The sequence below is a fragment of the Chlamydotis macqueenii genome, chromosome 24, assembly GCF_036417535.1.
Source record: "Chlamydotis macqueenii isolate bChlMac1 chromosome 24, bChlMac1.mat, whole genome shotgun sequence".
Classification (NCBI taxonomy): Eukaryota; Metazoa; Chordata; class Aves; order Otidiformes; family Otididae; genus Chlamydotis; species Chlamydotis macqueenii.
Genome location: NC_141579.1, coordinates 1,132,460 through 1,154,830, shown reverse-complemented (window position 1 = coordinate 1,154,830; position 22,371 = coordinate 1,132,460). Strand labels below are relative to the sequence as shown.

The window sequence follows — 22,371 nt, the reverse complement described above, 5'->3', positions numbered from 1 at the left end:
CAGACCTTCTCTTCCCCTTGCTTTACTGCCTAACCCCGGGAGACCAGATGCTTCCTTTGTCTGGCAGCTTTGGTTGTGTTTCCATCCAGGCAAACAGCTACTACATGAAAGTAGTAGCTGTTTCCCTTGCTTTAGAGTAATCAAAATGACAGGATAACGAGGCAACCCAGTAGCCTGCTCTGCCTTCCACTCGTGCCGAGTTCCAGGCTGGGTGTCAGCTCAGTCCCCTATCTCGATGAAATACGCCTTTTTAACTTCGCTCCTCGCTGCTGCCAAAAGTGACAGATTGTTCTTGCGGAAACCATCAATATTTTGTCAAAACGAAATCCAAACATTTCCAGCCAAAACTCAGCGTTTTCTGGTGCTGGCTGTGTTGATGCAAAAACAAATCTCCGTGGGAAATGCCAACATGGAAAGAAAATTGAGAAATAAGTCAGGCTTTTCTGCAGAACACTTCTGCTGGCTCTCTGAATCAGATGTGTGTCTGAGGGCTGCAGAGCAGAGGGTGGTTGAACCCAAGAGCTTAATCCGGATCACTCGCATGTTTATTTAGACCAGATTGGTGTAAACAGACGCGCTTGTTGACATGCACGAGGAGCCTGGTCTGTGCCACAAAGTATGCGTGCACGGCAAGTACTGATACTCGCTCCCTGCTTTCTGATATCAGAACGTGATGCTTCATCCAAGCTACAGCTTCAAGTTAAGGGAACTGATTTTTAAGGTTTCACCCATCCACTGTTGCCTCATTCACATCTTCCTTCCCCCTTCATTTGCACCTAGTAAGGCTGTCCGTCTGCCTCTGTGTTTACTGTAGCAGATCCTTCCATAACCATCCATCTTCCCAAATCCCTCCCCGGGGGCCTCGCGGCGCTGCAGTCAGCAGCTACGGTGGCACCAAACCGCGGTGGGAGGACTTTCCGCTCCACACCCACCTGAAAACGCAATGGTTTTATCGGGGGCTCTCCCACGCCTGCCAAGTGCGTCGCGATGCTCCCCTCCCCGTTGCTGCCGCTCCTCACTTCATTAGCGCTGGAGATGTTTATAAATGGAAGAGATAATATTTTTCGTTTCCAGTTTGGGTTTCCAGGGCAGCCACTTTCTAAAGCACTTAGGAAGTTTAGAGAAGACGAGGTTATATAAACGATTCCCTCCCGCCCCGGGCTCTTATTAATCAAGTGGCTTGTGGAGCCATTCCCAGAGCTTTGGGCTCAAGGGCACTGGCTGGGTGAGGGGAGGCAGGCGGATCGTACGAGACATCTTTCTCTTGGCTCTTACCCTTTTTTTTCGGTAGGTTTGCGATGAATGAAGCAGTCGGACCTGGCTGTTGGGGTTTGAGAGCAGATGGAGGGCTGAGTAGCACGCTCCTAGGTTTCATTCAAACTCATTTTTTGGGCTTGACTCTTGTTTTAGCCCCTCCTAGGCCTTCTAGTGGGGCATGTAGAGTCTTTTAATGATGACTTACCTGGCCCTGTTGATAATATCCCTGTAAAATTTGATTATTTGGTGTAAAACGTTTGCATTTCCTGAGTAAATATGATTTCAATAGCAATAAGCACCAAGTCGATCTTTGTGCTTTTACAAAAAAAAACTCTACAGACGTGCATACACAGACACATTAATTAATATATTTCCTGGCAAGCCCTGACACTGTTCTAAAGTTTCCCAGCATTTTCCCACCCAGGCTCCAAGCGCGGCTGCTACCCAGGATAGCTGTGAGCAGCATGGGCGGTTTGTGGGTTTGGAAAGCAGGAGCAAGCGTTCATTCCCATTAGAACGAAAGCAATCTCTGCTCCTCCTCTGTGTCCTTCCTCCTCGCCGCGAGAGCTGAGGAATGGGGTCTTTCTGTTTTCCTTGGGTGGATGGAGCTCTGTCTGCAGCGGCAGGTCCAGCTGTTTCAAGCCCAGAGCCCAAGGCCCACAGGAAATTGGCTCATTAATCTGTTGACCCACCTTCCCAGTTTTCCAGCCATACTCTTTCGGTGTGAAAACGATGATTTAAATAGCCAAGGGTGGATAATAATGATTTAAAGGGGGTAAAGGGAATATTCGCAACTATCGCTGAGCAGAGACTTGGCAGAAAGAACCTGTTTCTTCCGGGTCTTGGGAGCGTGTGAGAAAAGGTGTTGAACATCTGGAGCCATTTAGTGGTTTCGTGCCGTTGGGTGAGGCTGCGCGCTCGTGGCGGCGCAAACGTAGCTCTCCCCAAAGAGCCGGGATGGGAAAAAAGGAGAGAAGCCGTTCACGGTGTTCGGCTTGAGCAAGTGCAGGTTGGGCGGTGCAGAAGAGGCGTGTGGAACCTCTTCCAGGGACAGGTGATGGCTCAGGACACCTCCAACAGCCCCTGTCATGTTTGGTGTATGCTCTGAATGAATTTTCTTGTCTTGCCAGAAATAATTTTCAGACTGGAAGGCAATTCCAAGCATCAGGTATAGATTTTGTTTCATCTCACTCGTGATGCTAAAACACAAATGGGGCTTCGCTCGAACTAACTGGGCAAAAAGAGGGTTTGTTCACAGATTATCTTTACTTCACTTTTTTGTTTTTCCATTTTAAAATTTCATCCACTTTTAAAGTGCAAAAATAGGTTTAATGACACCACTTTCCTTCTTTATTTTCTTTGCGCTGTTTTAGCCCAATGAGAAGCATGTGAAAAAAAAAAACAAACAACCCAAACTGGTTTCCATCAACTGGGAACATATTTAGAAAAAATATTTACGTGTGCTTTTTCCCTCCAACTATCAGCAAAGCCCCAAAAAATAATAAATAAATCAGCTGGTTTCCCAACTTTTGCTGCAGGTGGTGAGGAAGCAGATCGGGAGGAAAACCAGTTTGTGCGCCGAACCCCCTTGTACCTCAAGGTGGCCGTCCAACAGCTTCCCAAAGAGAATTAAAAACCCTGAAATAACTGGTGGTGACAATAATAGCTGTAGATACTTCCACTGGAGTCGCAAGCCCCTGCCCACCAGCTGTCTCTTCCCCATTGACACCAGTAAGGATTTAGGACCGAGGCGAACTAATCAGGAGACCCTCATGGGGAGAGAGGCGTGTTATTTAATTAGCTTTACAATGAACTGACTGGGAGGCACGTGGTGGCTCTAATGGAAGGAGATAGATGTCCTTTTAGCTGGGCTAATTGTTAGGAAATAGCAGAGCCTTTGTTCGGCCCCAGCATGTGGCCTGTGATCTCCCAGAGCCCAGAGGCTGCCCCGCTTATAATTTTAGACAGATCTATTCAAGCCTGCTCCGTCGAGCGGGGCCGAACAAGACGGGTATTGTTGCAGAGCCAAGATCGCCGTCCAAGAAAACCACCCTGAAAAACCCAAACACGTGTAGAGCGGAATATTTCTCTGTCGTTTATTCACGATCCGGCCGGGTTGCCAAGCGGAGACAATTGCAAGCGAGGAGGTTTCCAGTGCCGGGCGAGGGTTTTTCCCTCTTTGAAAGGCGTACGCTGGCGAATCCTTCATCCCAGGAGAAGTGCGGCGGGCCAAAGGGGTGTCTCTCCTATCTGAGGAGGGCAATTTATTGCTGGTGTGGGTCTCATCCTGTGGTTCCCTTACTGTGGGCATGGTGTACGCGGGGTAATCGTGCCTGCCGCCGAATTATCTCCATAGACTGGCTGTAGGCACTTGCCGTCTCATGATCGTGGTGGGACAGTTGGGCTGGAGGGTTCTTGGCCATTGTGGATGTCATTGTGCCTCCTGGGGTCCTGCGCAACAAGGGGTGAGCATCCCAGTTCTCCTTCCTGAGCTTTCCTCTCAAATCTCTCGCTGGAGAGACCCTGCCCCTGAGCTTTTCCTTCAGGACTGCTGAGCTGATGCTTCCAACCCCTTGTGAAGGAAGAAAGTGTTGTTCCATTAAAGAAGGGAGATGGAGGCACAAAGGTTTGTAAGAGGATATGTGGAAATATTGACCAGAAGTTAAACTTCTGTCTCTTGAACCCCTCTGTCCTGGCCACCATGTTAACCCAGGGATCATTTCACTCAAGTGTTTTATTTCCACACATTTCCAACTGGATGCGTGCAAGCATGTTCTTCTGGTGGCTGCCATTTCTTAGGCTGTGAATTTGTGTTCTAGAGGTTGGTGCTGGACTGACCTTCCTTGGGAGGTGCTTGTGTGGCTCCTGGCACTTTCACGAAAGTTAAACAGCAGATGAGCGTTAGTGAATGCCGTCTGGCTGTCCAGGAGATCTGCTTTGTTAGCACCGATCCTTTGTGATCCCTCACCTGCTTCCCAGGGAAGGGGATCTCGAGGACCATCAGAAATCGGTTCAGTAACCTCAGTCCCCAGAGACTGGTGAGTGCCAAGGGTGAAGCCGCAAGCAGAGATGTGTTGCTTAAGCCTGAGCTGGCTGCATTCCTTTCTGCTGTGAAGGAGGCTGCGCAAAGATCTGCCCAAAGATGGGAGGTCCTACAGATGAGGTTTGTCATTGTGAACATCAAGAGTTAAACAGCAAAAATCCTCAGGTTCTGTTTACCAGGAACCCCGTGCTGTTACTTGAGGAGGAGAGGGAAAATGTACCGAGAGCAAACAGCGCTGCAGAACATCTTACGAGGATTTTCCATCCAGCCAGTTCTTCCAGCAGGGTAACAAGTGAGTGACAGCACCCCCTGCCAACGATGTCGAGGGCAGAATTACATTGCTGGAGCCCAGATTAGCTAATCAAGTTAGGAATCAGCATGGGACCTCTGGGAAACCAAAAGGAGGAGGCACTTGAAGATGCTCAAGATTGAGGTACCTACGGCGTGTCGGCTCCCTGGCAGCCACGCGGGGATGCGTGCACTGGAGCCCTGACGCCTAGCTGGCCACAAAGATGCTTTTGTGAGCCATCTCCGCTGGGAAGTTAATGAGAGCAGGAGTCGGGGAGGCTCGGAGGCGGCTTCCTCTGCTCAGGCCTGGAGGGCAATCAGAGGACGGTATTGTGGCAGCGCTGTCTCCGGGCTGAGCTGGCGACTGAAGCCTGGAGCTCCACAGCTTGAACAGAAACTTGCTTTAAATGCAGACAGCGCGGAGGATGAGGACTTTCCGTGCCTCCGGCCCCGCAGCGCGGAGCAGCCGGGGGACCCCAGAGGCCACAGCCATCTGGGTCACAATGCCTTCGCGTCGGTCATCGCCTCCTGGCCACAAACGCTAGATCTGAGAGCTGCCTGCCCTCCCTACAGACAGCCCCGAGGGCACACGCGATGCGGGACGTGCTGACTAACGAGCTCTGTTTCCATGCCTGCTGCTGAGCCAAAAAGGCGAGGCTGTAGTCACCAGGGCTACTAATCCAGCCTCCTTTTACCAGCGTAAAACAACTCACTCAGATACTTCCCAGCTTGAAATAATATCTCATATCATTTTAAATTCCAGGAAAGGTATCTCCCTGGGGAACGGTCGTGGCAGCTGCTTGCTCCTTCCTCTCATTGCAGTGGGCCACCTCCACGCCCAGAGCCACCTCCCTGCTTTTTCCTTTCTTACAGCGGTGGCTGCTGCTCTTTCCACCGATGTCCCCCGTACGATAAATTCTTTCATGTCTCCGTTTCATTACACTTGATTTTTTCCCCCTTCCCTTTTGCTCCTGATTTTCGTTTCATGCCCTCTGGATATTGTTTACTTGACAAAACATCAAACCAAAACCGTGACCGCTTGCGGTCATTAAAAATCCCACGGCAGTTTTGGGGAAGGCTCCAATTTGGCTAATTACGTTCTGCCATAAATATCCCCCTGCAGTTTTAATTGGATATGGTGTTCTTCATTTCCTGTCCGTAACAGCTGGGTGGTGTTGCTCCCCGTTCTTACGTAGCCGTTGTATTTTACCCCAGAGGTGGCCGCGTTTTGGTAGCAGCGGTGCTAGGAAAAGCTCCTTCTTCTGGCTACCGGCAACGCCTAATCCTGAGCCTGCTCTAACGAGAACGGGGAAATCCGAGGAAGAAGAGAAGCTGTCCCAGCTCTGTAACGTCTGGAGAAGAGCCTGTTGGCAAAAGGGAGTGAATTTGGCCCCGCTGAAGGGAAAGAGCTGGCCCCAGCTAGGGGAGAGGTTGTGGAAGAGCAGCCCAGCCCGCACCGCGCGTTCGGAAACCACGGCGAAGGCTCCAGTCTTGTAATACCTTTCCTCAATGCTAAATGATGATGATGATTATTGTTATTCTTTCAAACCAAGGTTAGTCAGCGTCCCTGGGAACAATGTGGCATTACTGCCCGTCCTTTCTTTGTTCCAAACTGTTGGAAAACAGTCCGGCTGCATTGTGGAGGGAGGGCAGATGGTTATCTCCCAAAATCTTTTGCCTGTATTAATGGCAGGGGGGCTGTTCTCCGCAGCTCCGCGTCCTCCCTCACAGGAGAGAGCCTGAGTAGATACTAACGTTGAGTAACGCCAGAGTGGAAAAGGAGGGTGAGACTTGGATGCAGAAGAGGAAAGATTTTTCTGAAGGCTGTGAGCAGCAAATAGGAACCAGTTGCTGAGGCGAAGTCATGTTTGGCAGGTCTTGGACTCCAAATGGTCACATCCCAGCTGAAGAAACTAATCAATGGATTCCTTCCATGCCTTCTGCGAACACTGAGCCATTGAGCGGCTCAGCTGGAGTTCAGAGCCAGGGCTTTCATGTTGCAGACTCTGAAGTGAACACAAATTAAGGCGGCCAGTAGGACGGAGTGGAGTTCGAAGGAGATATTCAGCTGCCCCGGGAGGAAATCTCTGTCCGCAGCCTCTCCGTTCTTTTCCTCCACTTTGGGGTTTTTCGCCCTGGTGCTACTTTTGGAAGCGTTTCTAATTTCCCCGCACGTAGAGGCTGCTGAACATTGCACGAGGAAAATGAAAGAGAAGTTTGGGAGGGCACGAAGCGGGGCGAGGCAGGGGAGCAGAGGAGCTCAACGCTTCGCCACAGCCACGCTGCACCAAGCTGTGTCATCGGCTTTGCGGCATCAGGGCCGAGCCGGGATGCCAAGAGCGCGTGTAGCTTTCCTAATAAAAAACACACAAGCTGCGAGAAAGATCTTTATTAGAGCCTTTGTACCGGGCCAGAGGAGAAGGAGCCCCAGTACAGGTGCGCTGGAGTTCAGCCAGTCCTTAAGACTGAAACGCTCACAGGAGAGGCCGAGCCAAATGCATCCCATGGGAGCACGGCATGGACACCGCAGGGACAGCCGCTGCCTCCTCCGGTGCTGCTTTTGAATCCCATCAGCAGCTCCATCCAGGGCCATCTCTGCTCTGAGAGCCTTCTCCTACGTGGCGTCGACAGCCTGTCCCTGTCAGCGCCCGCGCGGGCGAGCCCCGGCGACCTCCTCTTCTGTTTCAGCCTGGGGATTGTGGTTTGCCATGCTCGCTCCGAGCAGGGTGGATTACCGAGCGCCGCCGAATCGAGGAGGGGGAGCGCTCGGGTCATTTCAATACGGTTGGGACCGCAGGTGCTCACTGACGGCTTCATCGCCCCGGCCCAGAGCTCGCAGCCAGCTGCGTAAACCCGTCCCCCCCCGCGCCGGCGCGCATGCATGCACGCACTCTCCCACACTCGCCCCGCCGCAGGATCGCAGCCTGCCCGTGCGCGCGCTCGCCCGGGACTTTGCGAAGTATAGGAAGGGAAGGATTGTCAGGCGGCGATAACTGCATCAGGTTTCTCTTCCCAAGCCTGCTCTGGAAGGGATCATATGGAAAGGCAGCTGTTTCTCCTGAATCCCCTTTTGATTTTCGACTGGAAACGTTCGGCTAAATCTCCTCTCTGTAGTTTCTTCCTGCAATCATTGCTGGCCATCCCGCGCGGGGAAGAGGGGAAAGAAACTCAAAACGAAGGGCAGGTGCAAGCCCATTATCCTGTACAGGGGAGAGGCGGTGGGGACTGAGTCGTCCCTAACAGCCGTCCTCCTTTCACTTTCGCATTTCCAGGTTCATTCCTGTGCTAGGTTTCAAACCAAGGACCCCGTGCCCTGGCTAAGCACAGCTCGGGTTCTCCAAAGCACACGGGAATCTGTGGAAGGAGGTTCTATATTGGTCATGCAGCGAACCGCTGCTCCTGTGCCGCAGGAATAGGTTGCCCGTAACTGAGCCTGCAAGACGGTTGCTGGTAAAACTGGAAACGTGAGCGCTGGTCAAGGGGCGAGGCGCCTGAAAGATGAACTTTCAGCTGGCGCCAACAGCCTGCCCAGCTTTGCTAGCTCCCGAACTTCCCGCTGCCTGCGTCTTGAGCCATCCGCCTTGGTCAAACCGGCTGCTCGCGCGAGCCAGAATCAGGCTCGCCATTTCTGTCCCCGGCACCCCGCAGCTCCTTTTAGTTACACGAACTTTCCCGCACCCCTGAAGAAGCTAGAAATAATCCCGAGCCGTAACGTTTGCATCCGCGGCTCGTCTTTCAGGGCGTTTGAAGGTCTCAGTGGTGGTGGCCAGCAGGACCCCGGTTCACCCCATGGGTTAGCTGGCGGCCTCGAGCCCCGGACGCGGCTGTCCCCGTCCCCCTGTCACAGCCGGGGTGCTCATTTGAGCCCCGTTTTGATCAGAGCAGCCCGCTCTCCGCCAGCATGTTGGAGACTGTTAAGACTTTCGGAGTGAGAGAACCACAAGAGCTTGTTGCTAATGACTTTTTTTTTTTTTTTTAACACTTCTACCGGTAAATTGACATCTGTGAGTCATAATCTCCCTTCTGCTCTGCCGTTTGTGGTCTGGAGTTTGTGCTACCTAAATATAATAAAACATATTTCATGTGAAAACCGATATTCTTCTGTTAACTTCATGCCATGCTGGCATGATACTCATCTTGCATCTTTAAGATGCTTTTTATTTAATCAATTCCCAAACTTTTTTGGCCTCCCACCTGTACGCCTCGAACAACCACCCCTGGCCGTCACCCATCGCCACATGCCCACACACGCATGCTCTGCCCTGACCGTGCCCGCAAATTCGGATGCGCTTGCGGGTAGGGAGCAGATCAGGCCACGCCGAGCGGGCAGCAGCGCGGGTGATGCGAGCGCGAAGGGGTGATGCGAGCGCGAAGGGGTGACGATGTGAGTGTGAAAGGCGGTGGCTGGTGTTGAGACAGGCAGGGTGAAGGCAACTGGCTTCAAGAAACATTGGTTTTTGGCGGCGGTGCGTGGCCAGCAGCGTTTACCCGTGCTAAAACTGCAACTCCCTTTCTCCCTGGGTGTTTTGGGGCTGGGATGCAAGCAGGGATTGTGGTGGAGCCCCAGCAGCACCCAACTTTGTCCTGGATGTGCTGACCCCACCCTCCATCACCCCGCATCCTCCATCACCCCGCATCCTCCATCAACCCCCCACCATCACCCCGCACCCCCCATCACCCCACATCATCACCCCGCACCTCCATCACCTCGCACTCCCCATCACTCCGCACCCCTCATCACCCCATATCTCCCATCACCCCGCATCCCCCATCACCCCACACCCCCCATCACCCCGCACCCCCTCCCCCCAAAACTTCTCGCCACCCCGGGGTAGCGCCGGCTCCGCTCCCCGCCGTGCCGGGTGCCGCCTCCGGGGCGGGGGCAGGCGGGTCCCTCCCCGCCGCTGTCACCGCTCGGGGCCGGCCCAGCGCCCTCCCCTCGGCGGCTCAGCCCGGGCCGGGGCGGTGGCGGCGGCGGCGGCGGCGGCGGGGGGACGGGCGAGGCGGAGCGGCAGCCAGGGAGCGCGGAAGGGGCGGCGGAGGAGCGCAGCGGGAGCGAGGGAGCGCGGAAGGAAAGAGAAGGAGAAGGAGGAAGAGGAGAAGGAGAAAGAGGAGGAGGAGGGAGGCAGGCAGGCGCCGGCCGCCGCTGCCCCAGGCGCCCGGTTCCGCGCACGGCAGCCGCCGCCGCCGCCTCCCCGCCCGGTCCCGGTCCCGGTCCCACGCCCCCGGGGCGCTGCCCCAGCCATGAAGGCGGCGGTGGACCTGACCATCATCAAGACGGAGAAGGTGGACATAGAGCTCTTCCCGTCCCCCGGTAAGCGCTCTGCCCTCCCCTCCGTGTCCCCGTCCCCCCCAAACCCCACGTCGCGGGGTGGGGGGGGAGCCCCGCGGATCCCGTCCACAGATTTCCCGCAGGGAAATCTCTCCCCGCTGAGGGTTCCCCGGCTCTTTCCGCAGCACCGAACTTGCTTTCCCTGGAGTTTTAAGACTTTCCACCCTCCCACACCCCTGAAAAAACAACTCGCCGCCCCTCCAGCCTCCTTTTCTCATGCTCCTGGCATCCTCGCCAGGCAAGCACCTCCGGCTGGGATGCGCTCGGATGGTGTGGGGTTTTTTTTGGTTTTTTTTTTTTTGTGTGTGTGTTTTTTTTGGTGGTTTTTATTTTTTTTTTTACGAGCTCCTCAGGGCACCCTTACCCTTTCCCGAGTGGGTGAGCCACGCCGGGACCGGCAGCCCTGCAGAAGCTCCTTATCTGGGATACATCCCCCCCCTTCCCCAATCCCTCGCTGGAAATGTCTCGCGTGGTCCAAGCACTCCTGGTATGTGAGAAACCAAACTCCAGCGGTACCTCCTCTGGATTTACCACCTGGAAACCAGGAAAGCTCACTGCTTTGATTTTTTTTCTTTTTTTTTGTTTTTTCCTTCTCCCTCTCTGGAGCTGGAGAAATGCGAGGAGGAAGGGTGCAGGAGCTATCAGGGAAGACAGAAACATCTCACTGAAACGGGGCGCGCGGGTTTTTTTTTTACGTTGCAGCGATAAGTTCAGCTGCTGGCTGTGGTTCATGCGAACAGTCGAGCCTTTCCCATCAGAAGGGCTGTTGTTCCCATGCTGATGTCGTCTGACTGCCTGTTGACCCCCTCTGCCTTCCTCAGCCGAGGTAGAGGATGGGGCCTGGAGGGCCTGCAGGGGAAAAAAAAAAAAAAAACCAAAAAAGCAAAAACTTCTCCTTTTGGTTACAAGGGAGGGTGAAATGAGTCCTGTTGCTTCATCTCTGCCTGCTGTAATTCCACAGTGGAGGTTTGTTGGATTTTGTGCAGCGCCGGTGTGCTGAGGAAAATCAAATTAAAGAGGGAGTTGTGCGTTCCTTTGCCAGTTAGCAAGTTCCTAGCAAACCCAGAAAGGGGGCTCAGCTCCACCTGCGCGTGGAGAGGACGCGGTGCCCGGTTATCACCGTTTCAGCGCTCTGTGCCCCTAACAGCATGGCTGAGCTTGGCTTTGAGGCGTGGGCTTTGAAGGGCCGGGCTTCCAGATGCAACGGGGATGCTGAGGATGGCTCTCCAAAGCACCTGTGTGGGTTAAATGAGAGGCTCGAGTGGAGCTGAGGACCTGGTCGTGCCTATTTCCTAAAGCTTTGCTGAAAATAACATCATTCCTGCGCTTCAGGTGGTGCAGCGGTCTGTTTGCTTGCAGGGGGAGAAAATGGGATGGGAAGAAACACCTGGTCCATTGGGGCAGGGCCGGGAGGATGTGGGCTTTGTTTGTTTTTCAGTTCAGAGCGAAGTATCCGTTTAAATTCACACATCTCCTGGCACGGGGGAGAGCGCGTAACAGAGGCGTCTGTGTCGTGGAGGTGTTGGAGCAGTGGGTCTCGTGCCCAAAGTGAGGACTCAGCGTTTCGCGCTGCCTGACATCGATTTGCTTCTCTCCGTGAAAGCTCTTTTGCAACTTAGGTCAGCCAGCAGTTTTTAGAGTTGACCCAAAGTTTAAACTTTGGCAGGAAGAGCGCTGCAAAACACAAACCAAAAAGGTAAAAAAGAGCTGACTCCCTATCGACTTCAGCTGCAGTGGCTTCTGTTTTGGTGGCTGCGCTAACGCCGCGAGCCAAAAAGGTCAACGTTGTCAATTAGCTGGCTTAACCTCATTTCCCCTCGAACTTTTTAGAGAACGCTGAAGCTTTCTTGCTTGGTCGGATTGTGAGAAGGAGTCTGGATGCTGCTAGCTTATGTTTCTGGGATCCAGCCTGTGTAGGAGACAACTTTTCTCTCCTGTGTGGTTTGGACTGCGTGGGAGGGCTTAACTGCTCCCTGATGGCTCCTTCAGCCCTTGGTCTGGTCTCTGCCCATCAAGTGTGCCCTTCTTTTCAAGACGAACATCTGAGGAGGAGTCCAGCCCCTCATTCCTTTGCCTGCCAGCCAGCAGCAAAGCAGATTTGCTTCACGGCATCCATAGGGTTAAACCTTACACAGGGAGAGTCCTTACAGGCATGGATTTTCAGTTGTGCGAGATGTTTAATGTGCCAGGTGCTTGGTGCCCTGTAAAGCTGCCGAGATGCATCGGCGGCCACGCTGCACCGTCCCCCTCTCGCTCCCTTGAAATAAAACCCCGCTCCAACCCACGCGCGTAGCCACCCTCTAAAAAGTTCCATGGGATTTGCAGTGTGGCCAAAGCGTTTAAAAATAACCCAAAAGGGATGTGAAATTGTGCAAAGCTTCCAAAGCCAAATTACTTGGCTGTTGCCAAGCGAGAATGTGTGAGTGAGATGAGTAGGTTGGGAGCCAAAAACCCACGGTGATGGGCTTCTCCTTTCACATACGAGTCCTGTGTGCGTGGGTTTTCGCTGTAGGGATCTGACAGAGTAGATGGTAACATCAGTTTTGATTGCAGATACACGACTGATCCACCAAAGGGTTGGTGGGACTCGGTTTACCGGCTTTTTTTATCAGACAATAAAAACCCAAACCGCGCGAAAATCAACCCTAACGGGAACTTAACCTTGGGACTGGAAACGGCTGCCCTCCGCAAATCAATGTGTTCCCTCCAGTTCTGCAAAGCTCTGTTTGCTCTCTGTGGTCGGAGTCAACAGCGGCTCCGCAACCCTTGCTGGGACCTGGCCAGTGTGTAACTGGGACTCCCAAGTACTGGGAGATAACGAGGTTTCTTGCTAACGAAGCTGCTGGCTCGCTGCCCGCCGGGATGTTCCCCGAGGTAGGGTAGAAGGGCTGAAATGATGCTGGGCATCCCAGGTGAGGCTCCCATCCTCCTCCATCCGCTCCTCCTCTTGCTTCCTTTCTCTGGCTGGGTGTTACGGGCGCGGCGGTGGATTTGTGGCTGCCTGGCACGAAAAGAGGAATTGGTTTGTGCAGAAACCCTGAGTGCCAGGGGATGGCAGGACCCCGCGGGTTTTGGCGCTTCCCGTGCGCACCCTAAGGATGGCTGGGACACAGGCGCCTTGTTTCCATTGGCCTGCGCGTGGGTGGCATCCCAAGGCGGGTATTTTTATCTGGCAAGAGCCTTTCCCTCTGTTTGGGGTTTGGGATAACGCGGGGTCAGGGCTGATGCAAGGTTTCTCCCGCTGTGGTTGCCGCAGGGTTCAGGGAAGCCCACGGCTTCTGCGCAGTGTGTGTTCGGATGCAGGACCTGCCCGAATCACGCCTCTTCCCCTTCCCACAGCCCAGGTCAAGCTTTTATTTCTGTCCTTCGCTTTCGCTTTCAATGCAGCTTGCATTTAAAAGGAGTCTTCTGGCAAAGGCAGACCCTCCTCCCTGGTGCCTTGCCGCAGGAAAATGGCAAAGCGGCACGCAGGAACTTGGAACATCTCCTCTCCCAAAAAAGTTTGGTCCCACTTTACCCTTGCAGCGCGCTCAGCCTCCAGGTTGGTGACTCGGTTTCCCCGCTGCTGTTAGGAGATCGGTCTTGTTGGTGGCTTGCGCGGTCACATCTTTGTATCTGGAAGGAAACACAGCAGCAGAACACCAGCGTTTCCCTCTCCGCTTCCAGATGTCCTCCGTCCCTTCCCTAGCATCCTTCGTACTGGAAGAGCATCTACCTGGCCTCACCGGGATGGGCTGTGGGCACGCAAAATGCCAGGAAGCCTAGGGAGAAGGAACAAGCGCTGAAATGCGATTTCTGGGATGCGGAGAATTGCATCTGGCATCTTGCTGGATGCTTTTGCTTCTGCCTCAACAGCAAAGGTGAGAGCTGGGCTGGGGATTGTGGACGTGAATCGCCAGCCCAGACTCTAAGAAATGGAGGGCTTTGGGCTCCTCTGGCGTTTTGGATGCTGATTGCCTGTGGAGGAGGTGAGAATTAGAACTGAAAAAGAGCAATTCTCTTTCTATGCGCTGACAAAATGCCCATTACTGTGGTATCCAGCTGGGATGGGGGAATGGGAATTTCCCAGGAGGGAGGGGGCTGGCTGCCACCAGCTCCAGCTTTTTTAGCATCAACTTCTCTCTGCTTAAGGGCCAAAACTGCGCTGGAAAGAGGGCAACTCCGTAGATCTTTCCTTCAGCGATACACCGGACACAGCGCATCCCTGACCACAGCCTCTTTTCCTGGGTACACGGAGTGAGATTTCCAGGAAAAAAAGGAGCAAACCCCATTCCTTCCACTTTTTCATCATGAACTCCCCAAAGCATGTAACGAGTGTGTAATTACAGTGTTGTTACACCAAGCGGCCGCTAATTTGCCGTGTAATTACAACGTGCCATGCTTTGATAGGCCTTATAAAATGAAGGGATAACGCAAGGCTCATGCTGGAATGCCGCGCTCGACCCAAGGCGAGCCGGCGAGGAGGTCGTACGCCGTCCCGCGCTCCCAAATCCATAGCAGATTGCTGGCAGGCGGGGAAGCGCGCGCGCGCTCTCCGGCAGGACTGCGGCGTGCCGGGTTTTACTAGGTGAACCAGCTTTTGGGCACAGTGCTGCGAAAAACCAAGCGACCGCATCCTCCCGGATGGATCCCCGCTGGGTGGCTGAGCTGGGGCGCAGCAGGGACGGGGTTCAGGGTGCAAAGGTCGTGTGGTTCCGCCTTGGGATGATGGGTTGGTGCCAGAGGCAGAATGGAAGGTGGCTTGGTGTTCTTCACCGGTTGCCGTTTCGGAGGGAGCAGATACATCACAGGCTCTCGGGGAAGAGGTAGGTGTGAGGAAGATTTTTGTCTGAGTAGGGTTTAGGGATGTAAACTTGCACATCTGTCATCCCAAGTGGCTGTTTTCAGTTGTGGTACTGGTATCAGCTGGGATTTTGGAGAAGAACGGAAGAAATCCAGGTGAATTTGTCCCAGACGAGGAAAGGGAGTGTTTTTTGCACTGTCAGCTGGTCCTTGCGCGGGCAAATGACATAATTTAGGAGAGCACTGTCACTGCTGTCCCTTGAGTGGATCCAAAGGATGGAGCTGGTGGCATCTTCCAGGCTTACAGATTTCCCTCGAGGGAGGACCTGTGCTTGTTAGGATGGTGCCACGGGATTATTGGAAGTGAAGGAGGAGGAGATCAGCCTTGAGCATTAAAATGCCACCGGAGCCAGGCACTGACCGTGAGTTTGGGGATCCCCACGGAAACTGGGGTGTTCCTTACGGATACAGGATTGTTCCTCCGTAGGCTGAGACCTGACTCCCCAGATTTACTTCTTGCCTCCGAATTACGGGCCAGTTTGCGGCTCGTCCCGCTCAGCGTAGCTCCGCTGAAGCCGAGGACGCATGCCGCGACCCAGCGTAAAGCCTCATCCCGGCAGGAGCCAGCGGGACAAATCTGTAGCTGATATAAACTGCGCAGCTGTCTCACAGCCAAAAATTGGGCCTGCATCCCTTTTTTTTTTTTAAACCCACAGCGTAGTTATGCATCTCAGCTCTTTTGTTCCTCTTCCGTGACTAAGCTGCTCACTGCCTCTGCCTCTGTCTTTTTTTTTTTTTTTTCCTTCCCCTTCATTGTGTAGTTTATAATCTTCCAGGCTAGATAGAGAAAAAAAATTTGTTTGCAGCGCTGGCCAAGAAGGCTCTGGTTTCCCTGGCGTGAGGCCATGCTTACATCTCCAGTCAAAATACTGCTGGTTAAACAATAAATATTTATTGATTCTCCTCCAAGCTCCTACATTTTTCCCAGGTGCAGTGGAATTTGAGGCTGGGGGGGAGCCACTTGAGTCCTGCCTATTGCAAAAGCGGTGAGATGGCTCCGGAGATACCGGCTCTCTGGAGGTCTGGGATGCGAAGGTGACCCTTGCGAAGCTGCTGTGTGGCCCCTAGCTTGTGACATCCTCTCTCTTCCGTCCGATCCTGGCTCCCCCAGGTTTGAGGATTTGTGATTGTGAGTGCCGCTTTGGTGGTAATTATGTGAAATTGTGCAAATCTCGCAACGCTGCCTGCGTATCTCCTTGAACATGGCATGGATTTGCGTCCGGAGTTTGACGTCAAGTCCAGAGAGGTGGTAAAAAAAAAATTTAAGAAAAACCCAATCTGAGTGGTTTCAGTTTGTAATTTGGTTAAAAGGCTCAGCCTTCGTATCTGAATTGTAGACACTCTGCTCCCTCTCCGGTGTGGTGGGTGGCTCGAGGTAATTTTTGACTTATTTAGCCCTGGATGGAGGACACACCCAGAGCTCTCCACCGTCGCTCACCTCTTTCTGAACTGTGAAATGAAACTGCACGTTTTTGTGTTGAGGGTTTGGTTTTTTTTTCCCACTCAACCGGCAAAAATCTGAGACCTGGTTTGCTCCTCCATCCTCTGAGCAGCATCGAGTCTTTGGGGCAATGCAAGACTGGGCAGGTGATCATTTTTTCCCCATTGCCTCCCCTGCTCTTGCTGACCTTGCCCCATTTTTTTGGCGTGCCTTGAATTGCTGTGGACGCCTGGCTCCCTGCGTCCAGCGACCCGCTCTGCGCGCCATCCAGGTGAATCCATCGTTTGCAAGAAGCCAGGATGGCTGCGCTGGTGCGTTCGGTCCCACGTCTGGTCCCTGTAGCCGTGCAAGAACCCGCCAGCAAAATATTACGAATGCAAGGAAGAAATAGCAACTTTCTTTTCCCAGAGAGGAAAATCCCCTCGTTCCCGTGGCTCCCTCCGCTTTGGGAATGAGAACGGAGCATCAGAGGCCACGTTGTGCGTTGTGGATCGGGAAGTGCAAAGTGGCAGGGCTCTGTCTGGGTCTGAGCATCATCCCATGGCTGGTAACTGTGCTTAGGAAGCCTTTCCGGCCGGAAAGCGGTGTTGCTGGGATGGCTGCGGAGCTCCAAGCCGGCTCCTCGCCCCAACTAAACGTTCGGAGCTCGTTAATGAACGCAACACGTTTTCTTACATGGAGGGGGATTTTAAATTGGCTCCACATGGATTATGTACGTTGTCGCACTTTCCCGGAGGGTGATGGCATGAGGAGGAATGTGGGTTTGATGAAAGAAGCCAGACACTGAGTCCAAAGCCGAGCGGCTCCCCTCCCCGTGCCCCCTCTCCCCCCCCATCTCGTTTCAAATATTTGACGTGATTCCAAGGCATTCTTCAGACGGCTGGTGGGGAGCACAGAAGGCAGCCAGTGGGACTTGGTTTTTGGTTTTTTTTTTTTTTTTAATGCAGCATGCTTTTGGGGCCTCTGACCCCAAAAGATGTTGAAGAAAGGCTGGATGAGACCTAGTTTTTGGGGAAACTGAGGCACAGTTCCCCCACGGCACTGCAGGAGGGACCTGGGAGCATCCCCAGAGACGTGCTCCAGGCCTCCCTCTTCTTGCAGTATTTAGGTTTTCTTACGTTACCCCTCTTGCTCCTCCACACCACCAAGTGGTCCAGGACCCAACTCCCTCTCGGGACTTCCAGTTTGACTCTGATTTGGGCTGGGAGCTAAACTGGGGGAGAGGCGAATAGTTCCCTCTGGAACCAAATGTGTGAGGCTTGTGTGTCCTCATGGTGGCTGGAGTCCCGGGCTGGGATTTCCGCCGGGATGCTGCCTCTCCTGGGATGTGCTTGGAGATCTCTGGATGAAAACTGCTGACTAAGGGAAAGCTGGCGCTGGCGTTGCAACCAGTAGACCCCAGGAACTGGAGCCGGACACCAGGAAGCGCTTTGGGATTTGTTTTCTGTTGCTTTCCCCACCTCCTCGTCAGCACCATCTATCACAATAATCAAAATGTGGCTTTTTGACCCACATGAAAGTTTTTTTTCATAGGTGTCTGGGTGTGTTTGTGCAAAACCACTGAATTTTGGTCAGTGTTCTGGAAGCAGCAAGGATTTTTTATTTTATTTTTTACCTTTAAGTTTTGAGAAATTGTTTACTGAAACCTGAACCGTCAGAAAAAACAACTTGCAAAAGCTGAGTGCTCCTGGCTTTTTCCACTGGAAAATTAAAAAAAGATGTAGTGGAACACGTGAAATTTGGGTCTTTTTTATTTTTTTTCTTTCTTTTTTTACACATTATTGTTAGAAGCGGTTTTAACACGCAATGCCAAGTGCTTTCTCTTTTAAAATGCTCGAGGCGTGTTACCCAACCGCTCTGTCTCTCAGGTCAGTCAACGCAATTCCTCCTCGTTTGCAGCCGGTGGTGGGGAAAAAACTCCTTTACTCAATCCCCAGCATCAGCCAGGGGCGGCAGATGCCGCGAGCGGGTCGGTAGCAACATCGTGGCCTCCCATCCCCGTGGCGTTTCCCGGCCTCCTCCTCTCGAAGGGATGCGGAGAAATTTGGGCTTGGTGTCAGAGGACCGTCCCCCGTTCTGGGAAGGCCGCGGCGCTGGGAAAGTTTTGCTTTCCAGCGTCAGCAGCGGGGTTTCGGAGCTGCCACGGTAGCCGTGGCCCGGCGGGGAGGTTAGTCACTGGGGCTGGTTTCCATCCCTTTAAGCGGCTCCAGATTTGAAGCTGGCTCTAACGCTTGCGACTTGAAAGGCCCCGGCCGTGCGCCTGTTTTGCCTTCGAGCTGGATGACTCTGGCGCGGTCCCGCTTTCAAACAGCCGAGCCCCGAGCAGGCCGGGGCCGTATGGATCCTATAGAGTGACCTGGCCGCGCGTCGGGCTGGCGTAACATCGGCAGGGCGAGGAGAGTCCGTAGGGATGAGGGGGCTGTCCCTCATCTGAACTGGTCCCAGGCTGGACCGGTCCTCTCGCCGCTGGCCCAGGCCGTCTGGCATCTTCAGGCTGTGATTGAGGGCTGGGGAAGCCAAGGAAGAGGCAGGAGTTTGCTGGCTGCCAGTCCCAACCGCTCACTGAAAACTGGAGTTACGCCTGAAAAAAATTTAAAATGAATTAAAAAAAAAAAAGGAAGACAGAGGGAAAAATCCCAGAGAAAAAGAAGGAAAGCTAAGCGGAGGGATCTGTGCCTTTAAACAGCTGTGCGTAACTGCGCTCGTTAATCTGGTGACTAATTTGGTGCCTTGCAACGCAGCGGCGAAGGCGGCTGCCAGCTCGGGCTGCGTCCCCGGCTGAAGGCTCGAGGAGTCATCGCGTCCCCTCCCTCCTTTCATCCCGCTGGGGCGCCGATCCCCCCCTCAACCCCACCCCATCCATCCCACCGCTCCCCATGGCAATTTATTTACTCATCTGGAGGGCACAGCCCCAGCGGTCTCTTGACTCAGCAGTCCGGGGCCGATGGGAGCCACGGGAGCAAATTCCAGGCAAGAAATAATCTCATGACTTGTCTCGGAAAAGATTGCTCCGAAAAGATTCCCTTACGGTCACGAAGAGCTCCGTGCCCGCCCCTCCGGCAGAGCCCTGACAAGGCTCCCGATTTCCCAACCTCGGGGAGCCGGGGCGGCGAGCCAAGGCAGCCCGGAGGGACTCGTCGGACCTCTCTCCCTTGGAAAAAGAAGGATGGAGCCGGAGACCAGGGCAGCACGGAGGCCCCAGAGCCCGGTGCCTGTCCCCTCCCTGGGGCACAGGGGTGTGGGGAGCTGGAGCTGGCTTGCCAGGGCAGGGACCCCCAGTTGATTTTTGGGTCATTCCTCTTTTTTTTCTTCCTCAGCTTCCCAGGGAGGGGTTTAAACCCTTCCTTCTCCCCCAGGCAGCTTTGGTTCTTCGACTCAGCAGGGCTGGCACCGTGCATTACTCGTGAATCGTATTTACGCTTCTTTTTTTTTTGCCTCTTGGCTTTTTTTCATCCTACGTGTCTTTCTCGCCCCGGCCTTTTTTTCCCCACCTCCTCTCCATTCCAGAGTCACTTGAGTCCCATCCTCCTTTGAAGGCACTTTGGGAGGTCTGGTCCCATGCCCGGTGCTGGGGATGGGATTAGACCAGGTTGGGGGTCGCTTTGCAAACCTACATTTTTCTGGGAGAAAGGCTGGAAGGCTGGCCTCGTGGGCGGGCAGGGCTGCTGGGCTGACGGCTCTGGTATCTCCTTCTCAACTGGGATCAAGGCACCGGATCAAGGGGACCTGGTGACTCCCGAGCACACCGCTCCTGGGGCCGTGACCGCAGGGACACAGATCTCTGCGGGCATCCTGCCTCCCTGGACGGGTGTCCGTCCACCACAGTGGCCGTGCTACCTTTGGAGATGAAGACGCCCGGGGAGAGGAACCAGCCTGTGGCTCTCGCGCCCCACACGCTTATTGGTTTCACCCCGGCCCCTCAGCAGTGGGAGCTCGGGGCCGAGGGTAGCAGGCAGGCTCACACCCCCGAGCCACCCATCCAGGGCCCTGCCCAAGCTCCTCCAAGCTCGTTACGGTCGATGGAGGATTCCCGGAGTTCCTGGCAAGGGTTCCCAACTCCTGAGTCGCCAAATGACACCCCCTCCTCCATTTACGTCTCCTCCTAATAGCCTCTTGGCCTGAGCAGCCGAATTCAATCAACCCCTTCACCATCTGCTCCCAGGCACTTCTGCCGGGGAAGGCTCGGGGCCAGAGAGGCTGTAATTCCTTAATAGCTTCCGGATGCTGCGCGCGGGGTGGATGTGAGGGCTGCGAGTGTCTCGGCCTCTCTCCCCCCAGCCTTTGCTGAGGTTTCCAAGCTTTGGCTTCCTCTTGGGCAGATGCAAACACCTCCAGCCGCTCTGATTTATCCCTGCCCGCCCTTTGCTCTCCGGGCTGAGGCCAATAGGTGACATAATCCCTGTCCTGGACAGCCCTTGGCTCTGGGATGGGGATGACCAAAGCTGATGGAGCAGCCCAGTTAATCTTTGGCTGCCTTCCCCCGCTCACTCCCACCTTCTTCATCTTCCCAGGGCCCAATCTCTGCGCTCATCCCTTCTCCGGTGGGAAGTTTCCTAGAAGTTGGAGCTGGAAATGAAGACTTTCATGGGGTTGTTGAAGAAAATCCTTGCTCTCGTGCGTGGGGATGCTCGATAACCTGGGGTAGCCTAGAAGGGACAAAGCCCAGCAGCTCTGTTCTTGCCCTGGGATGGAGGAGGCTTAATCTTGGGGTTCTCCAGATGGGCTTGGCTCAGGAGAGCAGGACCTTGCTTTGAGCATCCTTCCCCTCTTCTCTTCAGTTGGTTCCTTCTCCCCTCCTCTTAAATGATGCTGTGCTGAGGGATGCAGATAGCTTAGGGAAGACGCTTGGAGCGTGCGGTGAATATTGCAAGCTACTCTGGTTTTGATTTCGTGTGTGTTTGAGAGCCACGGAGAGGGAAGAAGGATGTCTTCGGAGAGGAGGGGTCAAGGTACTCGCAAGTCTTCAGTGGCAGTAAATCCAGCGATGCGAAGAAGTAAATCCCTACCTAGCACAGGGGAATCAGAGGTATGTGGATCATTCTGCTACCTGCCATCTCTTGGCAGCTGCTGGCAGAGTTGAGTATTTGCTCTGAAGAGTTATAAATAATTTGGGTGATTAAAGTGATTAATTATTCTCAGTCTGATATTATTTAGGCAGAGCAAACAGTGCTGAGATTTTCCAGCCGCGCTCTGACCTCCCAACCCTGATCTGTTTGCAAAAGTCTGTGCAATTATTTGTTTGATTTCAACTCTAAATACCCTAATCTCTCCTCTTCTCCTCTGGAAACTACAAAGCCAGCTCAGCCTGATAAGGGAGGACAGACCTGGGAGTCCTTGGTGTGTGGTGGCAGGGCCGCGGGCAGGATGGCAGTGGGTGGTGAGATGGGGACACGGTGGTCACTTGGTGAGGACACGGTAAAGCTTTCAGGCTCCTTCTCCTCCTCCTCAGCTCATCGAGGGCTGCCTGTGCTTCCTGGGCAGAGCCGAAACACTCCCAGCTGTACAGGAAAAAAAAAAAAAGATGCTGTCGACAGCGTAATAGTAGAGAAAGGGCTTTCTCTGGGTAAGGTATCAGCGGCAATCCCTCTGCAATCCGTGGGGGATGTGATATGCTGCAACTTGCACCCTCCCGTTGAGCAATCGGCCGTGGTTTGATCGCCGCCTTGGCTGCACGTCTGGCTGGCGTTGCCCTGAAGGGAAAGGGTTGGCCGGGGAGGCTCGCAGAGGTGTGAGTGGGATGGGCGGCAGGAATCTGCAGCTGCGGAGCGATGTGGCAAGCTTCGCCCCCGTAGCTTGCCGCCCCGGGGCGCGAGGTGACCCGCAGCTGCCGAGCCTCCCTTTCCTCGTCATCGGCTCCATCCCTTCTGCATCACTGCCTTCGTGCTCTCTGCATTGTGTGGAGATGTCCTGGGCTTGAGGAATGCCGTAGGAATATCTGTGGGCATCTTCCACTCATGACCGATGGACATTTTTATTGTGTGGACGCCACCAGTGTGTCTCCACAGCACGTCCAGCCCTTCCAGCTTTGACAAACATTCTTGGTTTATGAGTGAGAGAGCTGGTGAGTGGTGGAGAGTGGCTTTGATGTGGAAGGACATATTTTTGGGGGTTGAACATCGTTCTAGCTCGAGGGCGCTTTAGACTGCGTCCTGCCATGTGGTGCCCTCG

The 22,371-nt window shown here is 54.0% G+C and overlaps 1 protein-coding gene across 2 annotated transcripts in view; it reads left to right on the top strand.

The window, feature by feature from the left end:
- ETS1 (ETS proto-oncogene 1, transcription factor) overlaps positions 1-22,371 on the top strand; it is a 72,512-nt gene that overhangs the window by 17,696 nt on the left and 32,445 nt on the right. The window contains exon 1 of one of the 2 annotated variants that reach the window (XM_086766195.1): positions 9,585-9,902. The exons of the other annotated variant lie outside the window; for it this stretch is intronic. Within the exon in view, the coding sequence (XP_086622321.1) occupies positions 9,833-9,902 (70 nt within the window). The 5' untranslated portion in view covers positions 9,585-9,832. Of the gene's footprint in view, positions 1-9,584; positions 9,903-22,371 lie in introns of those variants that run through there. 2 annotated transcript variants of the gene reach the window in all.